The sequence below is a fragment of the Thyridium curvatum genome, assembly GCF_004353045.1.
Source record: "Thyridium curvatum strain D216 chromosome Unknown NODE_14_length_560046_cov_85.173820, whole genome shotgun sequence".
Classification (NCBI taxonomy): domain Eukaryota; kingdom Fungi; phylum Ascomycota; class Sordariomycetes; order Thyridiales; family Thyridiaceae; genus Thyridium; species Thyridium curvatum.
This window is the reverse complement of record NW_022156769.1, coordinates 420,174-441,832: the sequence shown is the minus strand read 5'-3', so window position 1 is coordinate 441,832 and position 21,659 is coordinate 420,174. Positions and strand designations below refer to the sequence as shown.

Genomic DNA, 21,659 nt, shown 5'->3' with positions numbered 1-21,659 from the left:
TACGCGTTCCCTTTTTTAGGTTATGGGGGGTGTTGGGGCATCGAGTCTTAGTGGTCGGCGCCCTGTCTTCAGCACTGGCCGCGTAATTACTGGACGCCGTTTGCGCTAAAAGTTGATGGACTGCGCCTCTTTGCCAAGTGACATCAGTCGCATCATGGTCGGATTGCCTATCGGGCTGGCTGTCCAAAGTCATAAGCACACCACCACCACGAACCTTCGCGGCAAATAGCAAAACATCCCTAGTTCTTATCCAATAGCCTGTATTCCCGACTAAATCATCCTGGCCTCACCACTTGATCGCGAATTCCAACTACATATCCCAAGAGCTTTCTCCCATTTCCAGGCAGACCTCGAGACAGTGTAGACTCCCCGACCTCCGACATTGATACCGAGTATCTTGCAGCCTCGAGCCGCCAACCAGCATAACCGCGCCTACCGTTCCCTGCGTTTTGCACGAGCTCGTACCTGTGTAGGCCGCGTACCAGGATGTGCTTCATCTTCACGTGCGGCGAGCACACCTTCCGCAAGGAGGTCGAGGGCTACGAGGGCATCGTCTGCCGGTGCTACAACTGCGGAAACTACAGCGGCCACGTCATCAAGAGCCACCCGTGGTTCACCTTTTGCTTCATCGTAAGAAAACCCCCTCCCTCACCGACCCGCGCGCTGCGCTGCGCTCGCGATTGGCTCTCACACCACATATGTTCTGTAGCCCGTCATCCCGCTCTCCATCCACGGCTACGAAGACGTGACCTGCCACGTCTGCAACTTTGCGCAGCCCCTCGACCACAGGCAGGACGTGCAGGCGATGCGAGGCGGAGGAGGCGGAGGAGGAGTACCGTTGCAACAACAACAGGGGCCGCCGCCGGGTCAGTACGGCCAGGGCCCTCCGCCGGGATGGGGCGGGGGGCCGCCGCCGCCACATGGGCAGTCACCAGGACCGAATGAGCCGATGAGGTATGGGTGACACGGGTAGGACCAATGGGGGCGCGCGGAGATGAATCAAAGAGCGGAAGGGGTCACTTCAGAGAATGGGCATATACGTTGAGGTTGTTGCAGATGTAGATAGGCGAGGCGAGTGTTGTGTTTCAAAACGACGAGCGAGAGCGACTGATTTGGAGAGAGGCGGAGTTGGCGGTTCGTAAACACAAGGCGTTCAGGTCTGACTATTTACACACAAAATTCTTCCTCACGGTAGTGATGTGCCCTTCAGAAACAGTATATGGTGACATTTTGTACGTGAGTAAATATAATGGATAATAGGTACAGTTTTGCCAATGCCAACGCCAGCGCTATGCAATTTGATTGTTGCGCAATGAGACAGCCCTTCCCACGCCTTAGATGCCCGCATATGTGGTTCCAACAATGTCAGAACCGCAAATCGCCGCCTTCTGCTCCTCGGTCAAGCCCCTTCCCCACGCCCGCAGATCGTCCAGCGAGACATTGTATCTCGCAAAGTCGACTGCCTGGCCCTGCGGGCTCCGCAGCTCCAACCCCATCTGCTCCCCGCCTTCAATGTGCGCGCCGACACCAACATTGTTGCCCTTGTTCTTCTCCCTCTCCAGGATGGCGAACCGCAGCGTCACCTCGGTGACGGTAACGAGGATGCTCACCACGATGAGCACGATGATGATCCACGTTATGGCGCTCATCTTGGCGTCGGCGACCGAGTCGGACAATATCTCGGCCAGGTCTAGGAAGACGCGGCAGCGCTCGTTGAGCACCTTGATGCGCGGGTCGATCTCGAGGTACTCGCGGATGGCCACGTAGAGAGGGTGGAGCGTCGGCTCCGAGTCCCAGAAGAAGTTGGGCACGTCGAGGATATTGGATGCTTGGTCTGTCAGCAAAGGAAAAGAAAGACGGCTGGGCTGGTAGGGATCAGTGTGAGAATAAAGCCACTTACAGAGGTTGATATCCACTCTGCTCTTGAAGAGCCGTCCTAGTATCTTGACGATCTCTGTCCTCGTCATGTTGAGCTCGCCTGTCAGCGCAAGTCGCTTCGGCACATGCTGAGCGCCCAGCATCGTTTCCGACATCTTCTCCTCGAAAAAGCACAGCTTAGTACTCTGCGCGATGGCGTGGCTGATTGTGAGTTTGACCATGTGATCTGACCGCGGCAGGAGAGTGATCATGTCGTTGAAGACGCGAGGGCGCTTCACATTTGGGCTGTAGTCGAAATGGAACTCTTCCGTCTCAAAATCGCTCTCATCAAGCGGACGGGTGACCAAAGATACGCCCGTCTCGTTCTCCGAGAACGTCAAATCGGCCAGAATATCCTTCTCCTGGTGCTCTGAGAAGTTCCAGAAGACAACAACACCATACGAGAAGACGAACATCTCGGCAAAGTTCTTCACGTCAGGGACAAGCCGATTTATAGGGCTCAGCGAGGGCTCGTCGTGATGGTCAGAGTGGCCGGTATCATGACCATGTTCGTCCGTTCCGTTCTGACGAATCCGCTCGATGGGGGCAGAGTGATTCGGGCTGCCACCAAGTCCTCTGTACCCGTACTCTGCTTCATCGAAATAGCCCATATGTTCATCGCGCCGCTCGCTACGCTCAATCTCGAGATCGAGGACAGTCTTGCCGGTGCCTGGCGTCTTGAGTATCGGCCGACTGCGCACTCGGTATCCGTCCACACCTTGCAGCAGCGGAAGATGATACACGCAATAGAGACAATCGTCGTAGAGTTTGGTTTTCGCCTCGTGCTTCTTGCGCAGAAACTCGGCTGTCGACTTCATCTTGATGGCCTGCGCCGTGCAGTACGCTGTCAATCGGGCCACCTTCTCGCGGCGCTGGACCTTGGGTAGGCGCTCGGCCCAGCTCTTGCCCCGTATGCCGCCCCTCTTGCGCAGGACGTCGAGCTCCTCGTCCTTCAGCGGGCGCCTGTCATCCTCGTCGTCCTTTCGCTGTTGCATCTCCTCCAGCGTGGCGACCTCGTCCGGGTCGATGTCGTCGTCCTCCGCCGCCTGCTCAGCGGCCGTTTCGGGCAGCAAGACCAGTTTCTCGCTGATCTTGGTCGTACGGCTCGGCATGTTCTGCTGTCCCGTGCGGGCGGACGCAAGCGTGGGAAGGCCTCCACCGCTCGTCGCCGTCCGCCTCGGCGCACTCCGGGCTGCGGCGGCAGTTCCTGCAGCGGGCCGAGCGCCACCGGGCGGGACGCGCGGCTGGCCCGACGGGATCTCAGAGGCGTATTGGAGGACATTATCGACAGAAATGAGACGGGTGGATGGGCGGCTCGGAAGTCCGCCGCCAGTGTCACGGCGCTGAAGTCCGGCCCGTGCGGCAGGGCGTTCGCGAGAATCGGTGACCTTGATGGCCAGTAGGATTAGTATAATGGTACTCACATAGATATATCGCAGAGGGGCCAGCAACGGGGAACATACTAGGACCGAGGGGCCGCGTTTTCCAGACATGTTGGCTGATCAATTGAAGTCTGATTGTCGTGTTTGAGTCGTGCGAGAGCTATAGAGTCGAGCCACTGTTTGACATGATGCTTCTGGTCAACAGCATCTGCCTCTTTGTATAATTCTCGAGGGGACAGAGGGGACAAACGGGCGGGGTGTTGTCGGAAGGCAGAGGTGCGGTCTTCGGTACGTGGCTAGGCCGGCGACAGCTCTTCGGGATGGAACGCCAGCTGACTTTCAGTTGCGATGGTGGTTCGTTGGAGATGTCCAAGGATGGAAAGGATGGGGTCATTGATGGTTCGGCACAGAACTGAAGACAGCCCCACGTGCTAACATTAGGCGACGTCATGAGCCTAGCCCAGCACCAGAGCTCCACTGTGATGCGTCCGAAGGAAAGCTAAAGCTACAGTGGCTACCTACCTTTTCACCTGGATGCAGCCAATCTTGATCCATCATATATATAATGTAGGTAACTATTACCCTTGTTTTTCTCGGTCTTGAAAGTGTCTTTTTTTTGCATGTGCTGATGTTTATTGTAGAATGGCTCGACCGTGGACTCCGTAGATCAAATGCCTATGTTCCAAAGGTGATCTCAATGAGCAATTATTCATCGGACCGTTCCAGATCCCAGGTAACCACGGCACCTTTGGATCAAGCAACCGGGCATCATTTCTATGGCCACATATGCTTGTTGTGGACACTAGAGGGAATCAAATATAGATGTCTAAAGACGTCTCATTTAGGCGAGAAAGCGCCATTGCGCCCGTGCTATGCTGTGCTGTGCTAAGGTAATGACTGCAAAGGGGATATCTCTCAATGGTTCGCACAAACGAAATCAAGACGGCGCAGACGACATTTCTTCCACCCGAGGCTCAGTTCAGTCATCCCTGTCCAAGGTTGCCAGGGGCACATATCCTTCAGCCTCCTGCTTCTTCCACTTCCTCCCAGTGACCATGTTCACGACACCCGTGGCGCCCTCGTGGGCCCTATCCACAATCTCCCGCGCGCTCCAGCCGCGGCTCTTCCTCTTCAGATGTCCCCATTCGTCGTAGAGCGACTCGTCCATGTAGGACGGCCTCTTCCAGAACTTGAGCAGCAGACTGCTAACCACGACACTAACGCTGGAGCAAGCCATCGCCGCACCTGCAGCCATGGGATGTAGGTGGAAGCCCAAGGGTAGGAAGATACCCATTGCAAAGGGGAGACCGATGGCATTGTAGGCACAAGCCCACGCCAGGTTCAACTTGATTCTACCAAAGATGGTCCGGGCTAGGTGCAGCGCAGCAGGGATATCCATGAGGTCGTTGGGCCGCATGAGGACGACGTCGGCAGCTTCCATGGCCACATCGGTACCGGAAGACATGGCAATACCAACGTCGGCCGTGGCCAGGGCAGGCGAGTCATTGATGCCGTCGCCAACCATGGCAACGACCTCTCCCTGTTCTTGGAGCCTGCGAATGATGGACTGCTTCTGGTCAGGCGAGACGCCGGCCTCGACGTTGGTGGTATCGATGCCAACGGCCGAGGCAACTGCCTCGGCAGTGGAGCGCTGGTCACCTGTGACCATGGCAGTCTTGACACCCATGCGGTGGAGGACCGAGATGGCAGCCGCAGCGCCTTCCTTGATAGTGTCAGAAAGGCACAGATGGCCGGTATATTCGCCGTCGATGGCGATGAAGATGTTGGTGGTGCCGGCCGAAGGCTTTGGGGACGCCTTCTTGATCCGGTCAGCGGCACTAGCATTGATCTCCTCCGAGGCTTCGACGGCCTCCTTGGGCACCTCGACGTTGTTCTCGCGGAGGAACTTGACATTGCCGACGAGTACCTTGTACCGCTTTCGCTCAGCTGTGGCGGGCTCCACCGTAGCGCTGATCCCGCGCCCAACTGAAGCTTTGAAGTCGCCGACGCTGCCCTCGATGGTGGCTTCTTGCTCCAGTCCTAGTTCGGTCTTGGCTGCCGCCAGGATGGCGCGTCCGATAGGATGCTCACTGCCCATCTCGGCGATGCCAATGACTGTCCACCAGACCTTGCGTCGGAGCTCACTCTCCTGCCAGGAAGCCACGAGCCTCGATCTAGCAACACTCATTTTGCCATAGGTAATCGTCCCGGTCTTGTCCAGAATGACATATGTCACTTTCGTGGCGGTCTCGAGGGCCGCACCACCCTTGACCAGAATACCTCTCTCGGCGCCGACGCCAGTTCCGACCATGACGGCGGTGGGCGTGGCCAGGCCAAGAGCGCAAGGGCAGGCGAAGACAATGACCGAGATACAAAGCTTGAAGCACACAAAGACCTTGCCGCCGCTGGCTTCCATCAGGAAGATCTTGGGCGGATTCGGCAGGACGTGAGACAAGATCATCCACGTCACGAAGGTGATGAAGCCGAGGATCAAGATCATAGGAACAAAGTAGCCAGCCAGGGTGTCAGCGAGCCGTTGGATGGGAGCACGGGTCGTCTGGGCGTCCTGGACCAATTTGACGATCTGGCTGAGCTGAGTATCGCGGCCTGCTCGGGTGACACGGAAGTCGACTCTTCCATGACCATTGACGGTACCGCCGATCAGGAAGCTGCCTTTCTTCTTCTGCACCGGCATGGCCTCACCGGTGACCATGCTCTCATCCACGTAAGTTTCTCCGCGGACCATGATCCCGTCGGCGGGAATCTTATCGCCAGGGCGAAGCACGACAATGTCGCCGACCTGGATGAGTTCTGTCGGAATGACCTTCTCCTCGGCTGCGTTGCCATTGTGGCTTGGAGTCTTGGGCTCCCCGCTGCCAGCAACCGACTCCCAGCCCTCGGCAGCTTTCTCTGCCGCGATCGGATCCGCGTAGATGGTAGCCATAGAAGGAGCCAGGGACATGAGGCGCGAGAGGGCCTTCGACGTCTGTCCCTTGGCGCGGTTCTCCAGGAAGCGGCCGAGAGTGATGAAGGTGATGAGCATGGTGCTGGTGTCAAAAATAGTGTTTGGTCGAGTGTGAGGTTCGACGAGGAACGACACAAGCATGGCGACACAGCTGAAGAAGAATACGCAAGAAGTGCCGAGGACGACGAGCACGTCCATGGTTGGCGAGCCGTGCTTGACCGACTTGTAAGCCGAGCTATAGAAGCGCTTGCCGATCCCGAATTGGACGGGGATCGTCAGGATCAAGCAGATCACGTCGCCTAGGTAAAGACCGGGCAATAGACGTAGGCCGCCAAAATCCAAAGCTGGAACGCACATGGGGAAGATCATGCCGATGAAGAAGACGGGTATCGCGAATGCCAATGAGATCTGGAACGCACGCTTCCACTCGTTGATTTCTCGCGTCTTGGCCAGTGACTCCAGCTGGGCATTATTGTCATCATTCTCGGCCATTAAGGCGTTGTAGCCGGCGGCTTCGACCGTCTCAACTACGGCGCGAAGACCAGTGACATGGGGTTGGTGGCTGATGGTGAGTCGAGATGTTGCCAGACTGAGTTTGGCAGAACTGATGCCGGGCAATGCCAAGAGCTTGTCCTCCAGGTCCTTGGCAGCTGCAGCATCCGGGTCACCGTAGATCTTGAGCTGCACGGTCGAGGAGTTCGTGGCGTGGTCAGATGCCTCAGGAACGCTCGAGATAACGGTTGCGCCGAAGCCCCTATCTTCGATGATCTCGGCGATCTTTTCGGAAGAGAGTTTCGCTGGATCGTGGGTGATAACGGCGCGCTCAGCCAACAAGCTGATGTTGAACCGTAGAAGGCCGTCAATGTCCTGGAAGCCGCCCTCAACGGCCGAGGTACATGCGCCACAGGTCATGCCCTCAATCGCGACGGTTGTTATCGCGTGCAGCGAACTGCTATGGTGTCGCTCTACGGTCGACCTCCTCTCTGGCTTCTGTTCCTTGCTTTCCACAATCGTCGCTCCGAACCCTCTGTCTTCAATCTCTTCCGTGATCCTTTCGGCACTTAGAAGCGCCGGGTCGTGCTCAATCACGGCTCGTTCTGACAACAGCGAAATGCTAAAGTGCTTGACCCCAGCTACTCCTTTGAATGCGCCCTCGACCGCCGAAGTGCATGCACCACAGGTCATTCCCTCGATAGCCACCGTAGTCACCAGCATCGGCGGGCCGTCATTTTCGTCGTCGTCCACAGCGTACTCGTCGTACGGCATCATGGCGGCCTGGATTCGTGGCGAGGGCATGTCGGTGTTGAGAACGTCGGCGTCGAACCCTCGGTCTTCTATTATTTCCTGTATTTTCTCGGCCGATATCCTGCTCGGGTCGTGCATCACTACCGCGCGCTCCATGACAAGACTGACAGAGACATTGCCGACACCGTCGACACCTTTGAAGCCCGCTTCAACAGCAGAGGTACAAGCGCCGCACCTGAAGAAGGGTCAGTCAGCACGGGACCGCTCACGTCAGACAGAGCGAATCGGTCGGAAGTGCGCGGAGAGCTACTCACGTCATACCCTCGACCTTGAGGGTCGTCGTGGCCATGTGCGGCGTCTGGTTGCTGAGAGATCGCCGCGAATGGCTGTCCCTCGGAGGGACCTGAAGTGGTTTGGGGACCATCGCGACGGCTGACACTGATGCTGGCAGACAGGATCAATTCAGCGCGATCTTCCGTCCACGCCAGTAACGACGCACCCACGCCACAGTGTTCGCTGTCGCACGTAATGCGAAGAGGTCTTGCCGAGTTACACCAGAGAAGTGCTACCCATACGCATCAAGCAGACATGCGCTGTGGGATGCCGATATAGGCCTCGTAGCGTACTGGCGTTATCTTAGGTCGGATTGCTCGGCGACTAGAAGACCAGCTTCTGGGAGGTGGCTAGGGAAAAAGTGGGAGCGGTGATGATTAATAGGGAAATGGTAGACGAGGCGCTCCGGGCTACCGCCGACGATTCCCTTCAGCTGGAGAGAGAAAAGTGAAAGCCAAGAGATAAAGAGGACGACACGGGACGGGGGAAAGGTGGCAGAAGTACGTTCTTTCTACTCAGGACGTGGGATTACCCATTCAGGGAATATCATTCAGCTACCGAGTCGCACCCCAGCAAGCCCTTCTGGTGCGACGATACCTCACCCCCGTATCAAGCCGGACAAAAGCCAAAATCGCAGGGCGTTTGTCTGCACCATAAAGTACCTACGTAAGAACCTCGAACCATGCACCCCATGCGCTCAACCTGAAGACAGTCTCCAGCGGCGGTGGGTTTTACCATGCAGTTCCCTGCTGGAGGGTCCGAGACTGGGCGCTTGGATGGCTGGCTGAGCGGCGGATACAACAGACCAGGGGCCTTTGCACATCAGAGCGGGCCAGGCGCGAGGCGACACTGGGACAGTGACTTCGTTTGAGTCGATGCCCCCGCCGTCTGACAGAGATACGAAGGAATTGGATGGAGTGACCTGCCAATGTAGGCAGGCGAATAAGGCGAGGCGGTACCCATACAGACGCACTTTGGTGGCGTTTCACACTAAAAGGAGCACTCTTGAGCTCAGACCGCCGGCCACCAACCCATTCGTCCCCATTCTCCAGAGACATGAATCGATTTTGACCCTGGCACATACGGCAGCGCTGGACGCGTGGATGTGACAGCGGGAATGGTTGGTCGTCACGAGGCATGTCTTGGAAAGTAATGAATAGAGCCGATTTGAGCGAGGATGTAGATTTTGGTCTCTAGAGTTGCGCTGAGCATTAATGCACACCCTCTCTGAGCAAGTTTCTTAGCAAAGGTGTCGGCCACAGGGGGTATGGATAACTATTTCACTCCCAGCCCTTCTTGGCGGCTATCTAGAGGTACCTACATAGGTGGTTGAGTCGTAAGGAAGATTGAAGCACAAATTGTTCAGCAATCTGGCCTTTGTGAGCAAAGTCGGCAACGGCAACACCCTGCGAGTTGGAGTGCTCGGGCATGTACTTGCAGCCCTCCACACCGAGCGTAGCATTATTGGATGGCGACACGGCTCTATCTCCGTGCCGCTGCATTGCCTGGATAGTGCATCCAATAGTCATGATGGCCCGTGATTATCTTGTATATGCGCCTTTTGGAAACCCCCCTGTTCGGGCCTGCACTACCTCCATGGGCCGGCAATGGATTCGAGGTCAACTGGGCCGCAACAACTTAGGCGACGCCTTCCTCTACCTGCCGCTTAGGGGAGCGGGGATGCTCTGGTGTGTGCAGATCTGGTCAGATCAAGACAGGCCTTTGACCACAGAAAGAATCGTATTTGACTATCCGCCAGATCCATCGGATCAGCTAGTGGGATAGTAGCCCTTGTGAGTCCCAGAGTCCTCAGGAGCCTTACAAATCAGATACATACCTACCTACGCACACACGATATCCTGTTTCGAAACGGCTTTACGTGGGTCTCGCAGTGAGAGGAGCCGTGGCTACCAGACACCTTGTCCAGTACTAAGTTGCTCCCGTTGAAACAGTCTAGGGGGGTCCCGTAGCGGCCTTTCTAGCGTGCTCTGCCTGGTGCGGGCCCCTGTGCTTCACCATGCAAGCGAACGAAACGTCTCAAACCAATCTGATACCTACTGTCGCAAGAATATCACCCTCAGCCAACTGAATTCCTCCTTGTACGTAGTCTCTCTCAACTGGTTTAGCGAACTTGGGGTTTTCATATCCCTGTCTCCGATAGGAATTGCTTGAGCGAGTGTCGTCAAGGCACTAAGGGTACCTGGGTCCCTACCGTGGGCACTACAAGTACTTGCCTGCATCAAATGTATCGACACACGCGCAAGCCACACCTCCCCACTTCCTCAGCTTGACAGCCTCAACCAACCCCGCCAAAGCCACGCTGATTGACGTCGATCCAAAGCTTGGCCCCAGGCACACGCCTCATTTGTAGCACAGCAGCTCACTCTCACGACCACATCTTTCGTGACCATATCGACGCCTCCATATCGCCTACACAATTTGTTTGGAGAGAGGCGGGGATACAGAGTACTCAGATAGGATCAGGGCAACGGATCGCTCACGATGGAGCAAGTCAAGGCTCTCGATGCTCTTGAGGTACGATCTCTCCCGCCCGCCCACGAGCCCGCAGCCCAGGCAGCGAATCTCTCCTCAAGTCATGATAGCACCGGCTAACATTCCCCACCTCTTCTTACTAGCAATTCGTAGCTCTGTCCAAAGCAGCAACCTCCCCCCGCGCCGCCGCAGATGTCATCAGGCAAGCGACCTCACACCCAAACACCTTCCTCTTCACAGAGCTCCTCGAGGCGCCCCAGATCCAGGCCCTCTCCTCCCAACCTGACTTGGCCCCGCACCTCGCCCTCCTCCGCATCTTCAGCTACGGCACGTACACAGACTACGCCTCGGCGCAGGGCCTGCCGCCCCTCAACGAGGCCCAGGCCCTCAAGCTCCGGCAGCTCTCCGTCCTCACCCACGCCCGCGACCACGCCTCCCTGACCTACGCCTCCCTGATCCAGAAGCTCGGCCTCTCCTCCGCGCGGGAGCTCGAGGACACGGTCGTGTCGGCCGTGTACGCGGGCCTCGTCCAGGCCAAGCTCGACCCGGCCCGCCAGCAGGTCCAGGTCACCAGCATCGCGCCCCTGCGCGACCTGGCCCCGGGCTCCGTGCCCTCGCTCCTGACCGCCCTGCGCGAGTGGTCCGGCCGCTGCGAGTCCACGCTCGACGAGCTCGAGGCCCAGGTCGCCGCCATCCGCCAGGACGTCGCCCAGCGCGCTGCCGAGCGCCGCGCGTGGGACGAGCGGATGCACCGCCTGGTGGAGGAGGAGAAGACGAAAGCCATGGCCGGCGGTCACGACGGTATGGGTGGTGGCGGAGGTGGCGGCGGCGGCGGTGGCGGTCACGGCAGGAGGCACTTGGTGTCGGGGTCTCACAATTCGTCGCATCACCAGCACTCACGCTTTGGCAAGCGTGGCAGCAGCCTGATGGATGCCACCGGAGCGGGTACCCTAGACGACGAGGCGATGGACGTGGATGACGAGGAGGATGTCGGAACCGATGGCAAGAAGAGAGCAAGCCGGCGCAAGCTGTAAGATCAGCCTCGCCCCCCTCAAGAGGCGAACGCACCAACGAAGCCTTCACTTTGCAAAGCCGCAGGAGTCGCCACAGGCGGCGGAGCTGCGGGCTGTGACTCAAGCTCCTCCATTGTGGAGACAAGCATAAGATCGCCAACAGCCAGAGCGAGATTAGAAGATGGCCAAGGCCTGCATGATTAGAACCTATCACCGCATACATCACGTCAAGCACGAGGTACTTGTTTGACCCATGATAATATGAATTCCTCATGATAAAGCTACTCTGAACATCCCGCTTTCATCCCGATGAGATGTTTTGTGGAAAGGACAAAGATCAACCCGCAGCCCAGATAAGACTAGATCGGCTTGGAGGGTGAAATGGCCGAGAAAAGAAGAAGAGAAAGAAGTATGGTACAAGATGCATTGGCTGTCCACGCCGATTGGAAGAAAGGTAAAAAAAAAAAAAAGACAAACCATAAATGGCAAAGATTATACGGGTGTTCCCTTGTTTTCTGGCCACTCGACAACCTCGGACTTGGCGCCAGATATTCGAGCAAAACCCTCGAGATGTATTTTGATAATAAGGTTAAGGGGTGCACCTTGCACTGTGGTATCCTGAACAATAATTTGATCCCAACTCCGTCCTCATAACAGTCGTAAAATAACAAAAGCAGGATCCGTCCAGGTTGACTTTGGCGCCGATAGACTGGCGCCCATAAGTAGACGAAGCCTGCTTCTGCGGGTAATGATTCCTGGGCGCGTGAGCTCATAGCCTCTTCCCAGGAACCAGGATGAAGAGAACGAGCAGCCCAGCATCGATTATGGCGGTGACAGCTAGGACCATGATGGCCCGCTTAGCGAGGAGTTTCCGGACATACGGCTCGCGAATGCGGGAGAAGTTGAATGGCGTGTACTCGCTGAGGCCGATGAGTGCGAGGATGGGGTCCAGAGAATACTGGTATGAGGCCAAGAAGTACACTCCGAGTGTGAAGGGGAGAATGAGCTAGCTGGTGTTAGCAAGAATGCCGGCAATTTCCAAGTCTTAAGACCGCTACATACCCAAAGTCGGGTTTGCCGTGACTTATCAAGGAAGATCAAGACGAAAGCGGCCCAGAATCCTCCAAACATGCAGATCATGCCGATGATAAGTCGCATGATCAGCGTAGGTGGAATCAAGTTACCGAGAGCCTTCATCCGCAAAAAGCCGGGGAAAGCGTCTCGTTCCATGGCTTGGAATACGTAGTCCTTGGCAACATCAAACACCTCGGGGTCATCGCGACCATACTCCTCGATGTTGGTAGTCACATCTTGCGTGATGGATCCGGGCAGGACGATCTCTCGTTCAGCACCCGGGAGCAAGAATGTGTACAGAATCTTCTCGGCCGAGGCTCGAATATCTTGTCTTGCAACGGTATGTGCCGGTGAATTAGAGTCAGTCGTCAGGTCCCGTGGCGTGCTCATATTAGGACTCGGCCTGTGGCTCCTGTCGTTGCTGCTCTGTGGCGAGGTGTGGGCGACGAATGATGCTTCGTCACGCAAGAAGGCCGACATCTGCGCATCCTGGTCCTTCTCCTTGTCCGTAGCATACATAGAAGGTCCGGCAGCAGGGTGGCTCATCTCTCCGAGACCCTCGAGATAAGCTGAAGATCGTTTGGAACCAGGGCCCTTCTCAGCATCCGGCGTCCCTACGAGGACGGACCTGCGTAGTTCACGGACGTAGTGCCGGCATAAGGTCATATGTTGCGCGACATCGAGCCTATGGGGGTTTAGCAAAAGAGCGGGCTGGCTTGAGAGCAATCAAGATACGAACCAGAAGTCAAGGTAGTCCACCGAGCGTTGCTGATCTCTCATGTAGATATAGAACGAGAACAGGTCGACTGGAGGGAGCGTTCGCCGGCTCAGCACCTCGAACAAGGTCGGTAGCCGGTTCCGATTTAGATCGGGCTGGGGTGATGGCGTGGCAACCGCCTGATCCGCCATTGTGAGAATATTGAATCGAAATCGGTATCGGCAGAGAAAAAATGAAGATTTTGGTTCAGGTGACCGTTGACTATTGTTACTGCGAGTCGAGGGAGGCGGTTCTCCCTTCAGAGGAGGCTTGTTCGCAGGTTATTTGTCTCCCTTTGCGCGCGTAGGACAAGACAAGGTGTAATTTCCCCGACGTGACGGACTGCTGGCCCTTTTTGCCGTAAATTTGTCGATTGAGATCAAGGAGTGGTTCGTCAAGTGATGGCGTAGTGAGAGAAGAACGAGAAAACGAGCGAAGAGTTGCGCTCAGCGCAGGAGGAATTGTGAGATGAAGGCGAATGGGCGACGAGAGAAGGGTACGGGTACGTCAGGTAGTTCGGATCCTGCGTGCAGAGCGAGCATAAACAGCCTCCCTCCTTGCTGGCGTCAGGTTGACCAAAGCGTGAAACTCGTAATGGCATGTACTCAGGTACCCGTGCGCAACACACCACACCCGCTTTGGCTAGCGTCAATTGGTCACATAGCGGCGATGATGATAGCGCCAATGATTTGGAGCACGGGCCATATGAGTAGGACGGGACAACGGAGCCACATATTTTCCGGTCCCTCTTCTTTCCCTAGCACACACAATAATTTTCAATTAGAGGGAGAAATTCACCACTCGTGCAAAAGCTTCCAGATCCTGACCCAGATATCAACGGAAAAGTCGACATCGCCCAGCCGTAAGCAGCAACCCCCTTCTCTCGAACGCAACAGTCGTACCCTCGAAGACGAGTATCTGATCGTGCATCCAATTACAGAAAATGTCGTCGAAAGGAAAGAAGCCCGCCGGCAAGACTCAGCGCTCCGCCATCGCTGATGTCGTCGCCCGAGAGTACACCATCCACATGCACAAGCGCGTACGTCGGACACCCTACGATTTGGAAGATTCAGAGACAGATATCGAAGAAGAGGATACTGACATGATTTGGCTATTTCAAGATGCACGGTGTCACCTTCAAGAAGCGAGCTCCCCGCGCCGTCAAGGAGATCAAGAAGTTCGCCTTCCTGGCCATGGTACGATACACCCCTCTCGACGAGCCACTGGATCTGTTCGCATTGGCAGAACTCGATACGCTGGATTTTACGAGGAACAAGAGAAGACGGTCAATTTGCTGACTTGGAACTGACAGGGTACCACCGATGTCCGCCTGGACCCCCAGCTGAACAAGAAGGTGTGGGAGTGCGGTGTCAAGGGTGTTCCATACAGGCTCCGCGTCCGCATCTCCCGGAGGCGAAACGACGAGGAGGGCGCCAAGGAGAAGCTCTACAGCTACGTTCAGGCCGTCAACGTCAAGAACCCCAAGGGCCTGCACACCGTGGTTGTTGAGGAGTAAGAGGATGGTCACGTCAAAAAGGGTTCAGGGCGGCATCTGGGATTTCGGAGTTTCGCATGGCATTTAGCTTTACACCAATAAAGGACATGTGACGACCACGCAGGTTGTTCCTTCGATCGACATCTTTCTTGGCTCCACGGAATGGGGGATTGGGGCTCGGGTTTCTGGACGTGAAACAGGAAGCGCTTTATCATTGATTGTGAATCGCAATGGTTGTTTCTTGAGGGCGACTCTGTTGACGCTACAAATGCTGCAGTCCAGCCTTGAAGAGACAAACCCGGCTCATACGGAAACTAGAGGATATCTGGCCCAGTCTATCCTGGGCAAATGCAATGCAATGCTGTCGAAAGCACTCGTGAAAAAAAAAGGTCATGCCCAAACCGCACATCCTGTGTGACGCCAATATCCTATTCAACGAACAATCGCCCGATGCCTGCCCCTACTCATCATCAATATCTCGGTGACGAGCTAGGACCTTGCGCTTGAACTCCTCGGGATCCTTGTCCCACAGCTCCGCCGCTTCTCCGTTCAAGGGGGATGCGCTGGTAGGCCTCGTTAGCATCAAGGAGTTCGTGACACGGTAGATGAAATACACTTACTTGTTGGGCTCTCCGAGCAGACTCTGCAGGCTCAGCAGGACAGTCTGGATATTGTAGGCAGCGGTCCACTTGTCCTTCAGGATGTCCAAGCAGATGCGACCGGAAAAGTCCACGTTGGGATGGTAGATGGGGGTCTTGTATAGGACCGTCGGGGGTGCGTAAGGGTAGTTTGAGGGGAAGTCAAAGGTCAGCTTGAGAGACAGGCCCGAGTAGGGAGTGTCGTCGGGGCCGTCAATGGTGGCCGTCCACGAGAGCATATTGCCATCGGCCGAGGGGAATGCGGAGACGCCGGGTGCTGGGGAAGTCATGAGCTGCATGAGCTCTGTTTGCAGCCTGCCATGAGCGTCAGCATTTGCCCTGTGAACGAGCTCGGGAGCCCGCTGTTGCGAGTGTTGAATCGCCCTTACCTTTTGGTGACGCTCTGCGAGTCAGGACCCTTTCTCGTGCCAGCCAGCTTGGCCGAGTGGACGGCTGGTGCTGCTGCGGTCTGGGTATCCATGCTGAAATCCATCATCAATTGCGAAACCGAGTATGTGTCTATTCCAGCAGGGTAGGGAGGGATGTAGGTGGCGCAAAGGACTTTAAAGATGAAGAGGGCGGCGATGTTAGTAATGGTGTTGGAGAGGATGCAGGTGGGGGATGGGTTTCAGACAATCAGGTACCTTTTCGAATCGCTGCTTGACTTAGTCAGTCTTTTTATCGAAATACTGCTTGAGTTCCAAATGTCGTAATTTGGTGTCGAGAAGTTGAGGGCACCCGCCTTTAAAGGAAAGCCAACAGTAGGAGAAGGTCAAGGGATATATGAAATAAGTGATTATTCGATATGGTCGTAGGAAGGGAGGGCTGATGCGGAAGTAGTGGTAGTGGATTCGACTTGTTTACTTGGACCCTTGGCCGCCATCGCCCTGGAGCAACGGCGGTGGTAACCCACTGTGGGCTGGCCTGTGGCCCGGGTGGAGCACGGGCCTTTTTGGATGGGGACCCGGCGCTGGCAATGCCTGTAGTCCAATCGACTTGGTGACCAGCTCGGCCTACCAAACAAAACAAAGACCCAGGCCAAAATGCGCTACCTACAAATCAATTAAAGTCCCGTGGAAAGGACGCGATTTGGGCACGCGATCGACCTGCTGTGCGACGCGCAACCAGAGAGCCATTGGTTTCGACATAGGCGGCAACAACAAATTACACCACCGTCATGGTAAGCCTTTCCTGTTGTTCGCATGTCTCATTCACTGGGAGGAGAGGAAGGCCAATTCTTTTGCTTTCTCCTTCCAGGGGGCCTGGTTGTTGATTGTTGCTTCTCCTCCATGTACGATGTTTGTTGGTGTTTGATTTGGTCTGAGGATACTTGACTTGCAGCCTTTCTTTCCACTTTGTCTTTTTGAATAATATCCATTCTCCACGACGAACATGATAACTGAGGATTCGCAATGCTGCAGTCGCAATTAGATCCTCTTCCCAACGATCTCCCCTTTCGCATTGTGTCGAAAACAATCGGGCGAGGTGCCTACGCATCGTGAGTTGCTCCACTTATATACCTTAGGAGGGATTGACTTAGGCGACGGCGGGCTGACTTGGGGACAACCAAAAAGAATCAAAAAGGCGAAACCTTTAGACGGCGAAACGCCAGTCTTTGCGGTCAAACTGATACACAAGGGCTATGCCATTAAGCATGGCCGCATATCAGCCAAGCAGATCGCCATGGAGGTGTCTCTGCACTCCCACATAGGCCAGCATCCCAACATCATCGAGTGGTTCGCCACGGGTGAGGACAATGTATGGCGGTGGATTGCTATGGAGTACGCCGAGGGAGGCGACCTGTTTGACAAGATCGAAGCCGATGTGGGCGTCCCGCAGGACATCGCCCATCTCTACTTCTTGCAGCTTGTGAGCGGTGTAAGCTTCATGCACTCCAAGGGCGTCGGCCATCGAGACCTCAAGCCCGAGAACATCCTCATGTCAGAGGACGGCAACCTCAAGATTGCCGATTTCGGCATGGCCACCATGTTTGAGTACAAAGGCCAAAAGAAGCAGAGTGCCACCATGTGTGGTAGCCCCCCCTACATCGCGCCCGAGGTCCTGATGAGCGCGAAGATGGACAGGAAAGCACCAGGGGCAGTCAAATACTCTGCGGACCTTGTCGATATCTGGTCCTGCGGTGTCATCCTTTTCGTACTACTTGTCGGCAACACTCCTTGGGACGAGCCTACATCGACCAGCTGGGAATTCCAAGAGTACGTCCGCACCAGCGGCCGAAGCACGGACGCCCTCTGGGAGCGCATACCGCCCGAGGCGCTCTCTTTACTGCGCGGCATGATGAACGTTGAGCCCAACAGACGATTCTCTTTTGCCCAGATCCGGCAGCACCCCTGGTACACACGTCCCAATTCATTGCTCACCTCTGATGGCAAGGTGTCCAACCCCATAGAGCTGGCCACGCAGATGCTAGCTAATCTACACGTCGATACAAACCAGCAACCCACGCCCTCGCAGCGTCGTGCCGCGATGGACACGGCCATGGATCTCGACAGTGCTCCCTCGGCAGAGGACTGGTCTGCCAAGTTCTCCGCTACCCAGCCAGAGGTGCCCATCAGCGACGTGGCCTTTGATCTCGAACGCCCAGTCATGCGCTCTCTGGGCCAGTTCGCCGTGTCTTCGACGCAGCCGGTCTCGAGGGCCGACGCGGCCGTGACGGCCGCCCGCCCGCACCACGGCGCCCTGTTCGACAGCCTGGCGATGGAGCCCAGCATGAGCCAGTTCAACCACAACAACAGCAACCGCGTGCCGCTGACGCTGACGCAGAACGCCCAGCGCTTCCGCGACATCGTGCCCTCGTACTCGCTCGCGCGCTTCTTCTCGGCCGTCCCGCCCGCCCTGCTCGTCCAGATGCTCGGCGCCGCCCTGCACCAGCTCAACGTCCTGCTGCCCTCGGGCTACGGCGACAACCTGCGCCTCGGCGCCGACGGCCACGTCACGACGCTGCGCGTGCGCACGCTCGACGGCCGCGGCCAGAGCCTGCACGGCGAGATCCACGTCGACCGGTACGCGCTGCCCGACGGGCAGGGCGAGGAGCTGCTCGAGGTGCGGTTCGTCAAGATCAAGGGCGACCCGCTCGAGTGGCGCCGCTTCTTCAAGAAGATGGTCGTGCTGTGCAAGGACGCCATCTACAGCAACGAGGAGGGCCAGGCCTAGGCGGCGTTTCATGGGAGAGCTGGGGTGGTGCGTGGCAGGAGCGGCGGGACTTGCACCGGCGAGACGGCAAATGGCTTCTTCCGGAGGCGTTCGGCACTCGTGGGGGTTTCCAACAATGACGCTTGAGGGGGGTTAATGGCAGTCAGTGGAATGGGCAGGAAAAGAAGGCAGTGGCGTCGGGCAGCTTATATATTCTACATTGTTTCCTCTCCTCTTTCTTCTTACTGCATCGGGTCATGGCATAGGATAGGAGTCATCGTCAAAATATTCTGCTACAGCATACAGTCAAATTACTTGTTGCAAAACACATGGCCATCACATCGGATACAGGTGTGTTCAGGAGATGTTATGTTTCTACCCGTGGTATGTGCTGATCAACTACCTAGGTATCTACCGCTTCTTCCTTCTTTGCGTAGTATCAATTTGAATCCAGGAATTTCCGCGAGCCAAGAGGCATTACCGCCTTCCCCCAGCGATGCGTATGTCACCATGAGTATGAAATAAAGACAGCCAGTCTCTGGCACTTTTTCTTTCCATAGATGTGGTGTACAAGCGAACGTAAGCGGAGCAGATCGAGAGTGACAGGAAAGGGTTTCACAGTTTGACTGTGTTGTGAGGGGGAATCAAATCTAAATGTCGTGGATATCAAACCATGCCATTCTTACAAGAGCGTGCAAATGCCCAACAAAAACAACCACCCTTTTTTTTTGGCCCAGCGAGTTTCCAATATCCGTATTCCAATAACGAAAAATGAAAGGTTTGCCTCCATACCTTGCGTGACAGGATACTTCCGTCATTCCAGACCGACTTGTTTGCTTGAGAAAACCAACAAGATAAAAGAGAGAGAAAAAAAAGAGAGAGAGAGAACTCCAAACCCACACAAGACCTCCCATAAATCCAACTTTGTACTGTTCAGAAAGATGTGGGTAAAGAGAACGCCGTCGCCATGCTGTTGAAGCCAACCAAATAGGAGTGATTGTGAAGAGATTTTAAATTAGGCCACTTTTCTGCCTGCCTTCCCCTAGGAGGGAAGCGAATCGACGTTTTGTCGACAAGAAACTGGGCATTGAGCGGCTGGTAGGTTTTGATATAACCGCATGTCCGACGGTTATCATATGCAAGCCTCTGTAGTGCAGCATTGGCGATCCCTGTCTCGGGAGCACACCATCACTAGCGAGGCAAACGTATGCGGCTTTGCCAGTCGTGGCGCTGTCTAAGCGCGAGCGACAGGCGCGACGGGGTAGTCCCAGCGCCCGCTGCAGGATGGTTGCTCCCAGTAGGCGCTGCCGCTGTGTGACACAACAGTAGCTGGGTAGCGGTAACTTGGGCCGTACTCAGCCTTGTGCCTATTGTGGTAATGGGCAGGGGACGGGCTTCGCTGTTGATTGGTCCAAGCGTGGGACCCGACGCGGAAGTGCTCGAGGTCTGCTTCCATGTCGCAGAGGTGCAGCATGCCGGGTCCCGCCCAGTTGTCGATGATCTTGGCAATCTGATGAAAGCCAGGAGTGTGGCCACCACAGTTCCGCGCCTCCAAGCCACAGCACACGAAGAGGTAGCAGTGGATCAGTTCGTGGATGAACGCTGAGATGAGAAGCCGGCGATTGTATTTCGGGCTTGTGAGGATGGGGAACGAGAGGGTGATCAAGGTCTCGTATCCGCCGTGGTTCGCCTTTCTGAATGAAGTGTGACCCACGATCTCGCGGTTGTATTCGGGGTCCGATGGCTTTGACCAAGTCCAGTTCACCCGGCTGGTGAGGCGGCCATTGAAGAAAATCGCATTGACAGCCGAGAAGATGCTGCTCAAGGCGTCATCGTCAAGCTCGTACTCCGCATCGGTAGACTTTGGACGAATAAGACTACGTAGAATCCGCTCGGGTTTGGAATCGGGATTGCGTCGACGGAAGCTCGCTTTCACTCCCTGGACTGCTTGCTCATCGCTCTCCATGTCTTCGTCGTTGGCGGTGGCATCTTGACTAGATGTGATATCTCCATAGAAATCTTGCGACATGCAAGACACTTCATCGCAACTCTGCTGAGGGCAGTGTCTCCCGACCCTCAGATAAGGACCTCTGTGACCGTGAGGTGATGAGAAAGCATGTTTGGGCTGAGATGGCCTGGGTGACAGAGGCGGTTGAGGACTTGTGTAGTGAGGATATGGCGGAGCATAATACGGCGCGGTGAGCTGGAAGGGAGGTCCTTCAGTGTAAGCGTATCCCTCAAGATGAGGTGCATACACCAGTGGTGCTGAGTAGCTACCACCATTAGCTGACCATCGAGAAGCCATAGTACATGTCTGGTGCGCAAGGCAGAAGTGCGATAGAGTAAAGCTAGTCGGATCGATATGAGGTGGGCAGACAAAGGTGAAAAGAAAAGCGGCCGACGAGTGTGCAACAACAACAAATTCGATAGGTATCAGTGGGTGCAGCCCGTCAGGCCAAATCTGCACCGACTAGAGCAGGAATGTCGTCAATGACGACTGTTTCAGACAACACGGCACGACCGTAGTACCAATAGACATGTTCTAGGTTGCAGCCTCAGAAGTAAGGAAGGATAACGAAGAGGCAGGAGGAGTGAAGGAATTCACTCGTTAGAACCAGAGGTCAAGAGACGGTCTGGCATGCGAGGCAAGCGGTTGCAGATATTGGATTCTCACTTGAGAAAGATGAGGAGAGCATTGCATATCCAGTCATGTCGGCCGGCAGGTAGTCAGGTCTTGTTTTAGCTACGCGCAGGGGAGGATGGACATGCGGTGATGAAATGGATCCATCCATTGCGTCCGGGGGCTCTCTTGGTTCGCCGCACAGGATTCCACAAGCAAGGGGGACGACGGTCTAGCTGTCCGGGAAACCTTTCAGCGGCCCCTCATTCGCGACAAGGAGAGAGGTAGAGAGACGGCCAGACCAGCAGGACCCTGTTTGCTGTTGGCAAGTCCAGTCAGAGCGAGCAGGGAGCAGTCTGTCAACGTGGACGAACATCTGCAGAGCGGTGTGCTTCCTTCGATCAGGAGCTGCAGTTGCTTCTTGCTGCGGTAGGCCCACCCGGCTGCCACCTGTGGTGCAGATCTAGCGTCGACCAACTTTGGTTCGCCGCATGAGGTGACAGACCCGCCCTAGCTTTGCTATCTCTCACCGGTAGGGTCAATACAAGTACTCACTTGAGGGAGTTGGGGTTTT

The 21,659-nt window shown here is 55.9% G+C and overlaps 9 protein-coding genes across 9 annotated transcripts; 4 read left to right on the top strand and 5 right to left on the bottom strand.

The window, feature by feature from the left end:
- Positions 1-486: 486 nt before the first annotated feature.
- E0L32_003337 (uncharacterized protein) lies at positions 487-964 on the top strand (the record flags this gene model as incomplete). Its single annotated transcript, XM_031137626.1, has 2 exons — positions 487-630; positions 710-964. The coding sequence occupies 2 exons, from the start codon at positions 487-489 to the stop codon at positions 962-964; spliced, it is 399 nt and encodes a 132-aa protein (XP_030998930.1).
- Positions 965-1,334: 370 nt separating this feature from the next.
- On the bottom strand, positions 1,335-3,410 carry E0L32_003336 (uncharacterized protein; the record flags this gene model as incomplete). The annotated part of the gene is made up of 1 exon (XM_031137625.1): positions 1,335-3,410. The coding sequence occupies one exon, from the start codon at positions 3,408-3,410 to the stop codon at positions 1,335-1,337; it is 2,076 nt and encodes a 691-aa protein (XP_030998929.1).
- Positions 3,411-4,278: 868 nt separating this feature from the next.
- On the bottom strand, positions 4,279-7,933 carry E0L32_003335 (uncharacterized protein; the record flags this gene model as incomplete). The annotated part of the gene is made up of 2 exons (XM_031137624.1): positions 4,279-7,744; positions 7,824-7,933. The coding sequence occupies 2 exons, from the start codon at positions 7,931-7,933 to the stop codon at positions 4,279-4,281; spliced, it is 3,576 nt and encodes a 1,191-aa protein (XP_030998928.1).
- A 2,411-nt stretch (positions 7,934-10,344) lies between these two features.
- On the top strand, positions 10,345-11,369 carry E0L32_003334 (uncharacterized protein; the record flags this gene model as incomplete). Its single annotated transcript, XM_031137623.1, has 2 exons — positions 10,345-10,377; positions 10,479-11,369. 2 exons carry the CDS (start codon positions 10,345-10,347, stop codon positions 11,367-11,369), a joined length of 924 nt encoding a protein of 307 aa, XP_030998927.1.
- Positions 11,370-12,117: 748 nt separating this feature from the next.
- E0L32_003333 (uncharacterized protein) lies at positions 12,118-13,331 on the bottom strand (the record flags this gene model as incomplete). Its single annotated transcript, XM_031137622.1, has 3 exons — positions 12,118-12,354; positions 12,411-13,107; positions 13,162-13,331. 3 exons carry the CDS (start codon positions 13,329-13,331, stop codon positions 12,118-12,120), a joined length of 1,104 nt encoding a protein of 367 aa, XP_030998926.1.
- Positions 13,332-14,122: 791 nt separating this feature from the next.
- E0L32_003332 (uncharacterized protein) lies at positions 14,123-14,695 on the top strand (the record flags this gene model as incomplete). The annotated part of the gene is made up of 3 exons (XM_031137621.1): positions 14,123-14,218; positions 14,301-14,375; positions 14,492-14,695. The coding sequence occupies 3 exons, from the start codon at positions 14,123-14,125 to the stop codon at positions 14,693-14,695; spliced, it is 375 nt and encodes a 124-aa protein (XP_030998925.1).
- Positions 14,696-15,134: 439 nt separating this feature from the next.
- Positions 15,135-15,805, bottom strand: E0L32_003331 (uncharacterized protein; the record flags this gene model as incomplete). The annotated part of the gene is made up of 3 exons (XM_031137620.1): positions 15,135-15,237; positions 15,295-15,627; positions 15,702-15,805. 3 exons carry the CDS (start codon positions 15,803-15,805, stop codon positions 15,135-15,137), a joined length of 540 nt encoding a protein of 179 aa, XP_030998924.1.
- Positions 15,806-16,724: 919 nt separating this feature from the next.
- E0L32_003330 (uncharacterized protein) lies at positions 16,725-18,486 on the top strand (the record flags this gene model as incomplete). The annotated part of the gene is made up of 2 exons (XM_031137619.1): positions 16,725-16,810; positions 16,887-18,486. 2 exons carry the CDS (start codon positions 16,725-16,727, stop codon positions 18,484-18,486), a joined length of 1,686 nt encoding a protein of 561 aa, XP_030998923.1.
- Positions 18,487-19,699: 1,213 nt separating this feature from the next.
- E0L32_003329 (uncharacterized protein) lies at positions 19,700-20,770 on the bottom strand (the record flags this gene model as incomplete). The annotated part of the gene is made up of 1 exon (XM_031137617.1): positions 19,700-20,770. The coding sequence occupies one exon, from the start codon at positions 20,768-20,770 to the stop codon at positions 19,700-19,702; it is 1,071 nt and encodes a 356-aa protein (XP_030998922.1).
- Positions 20,771-21,659: the final 889 nt, after the last annotated feature.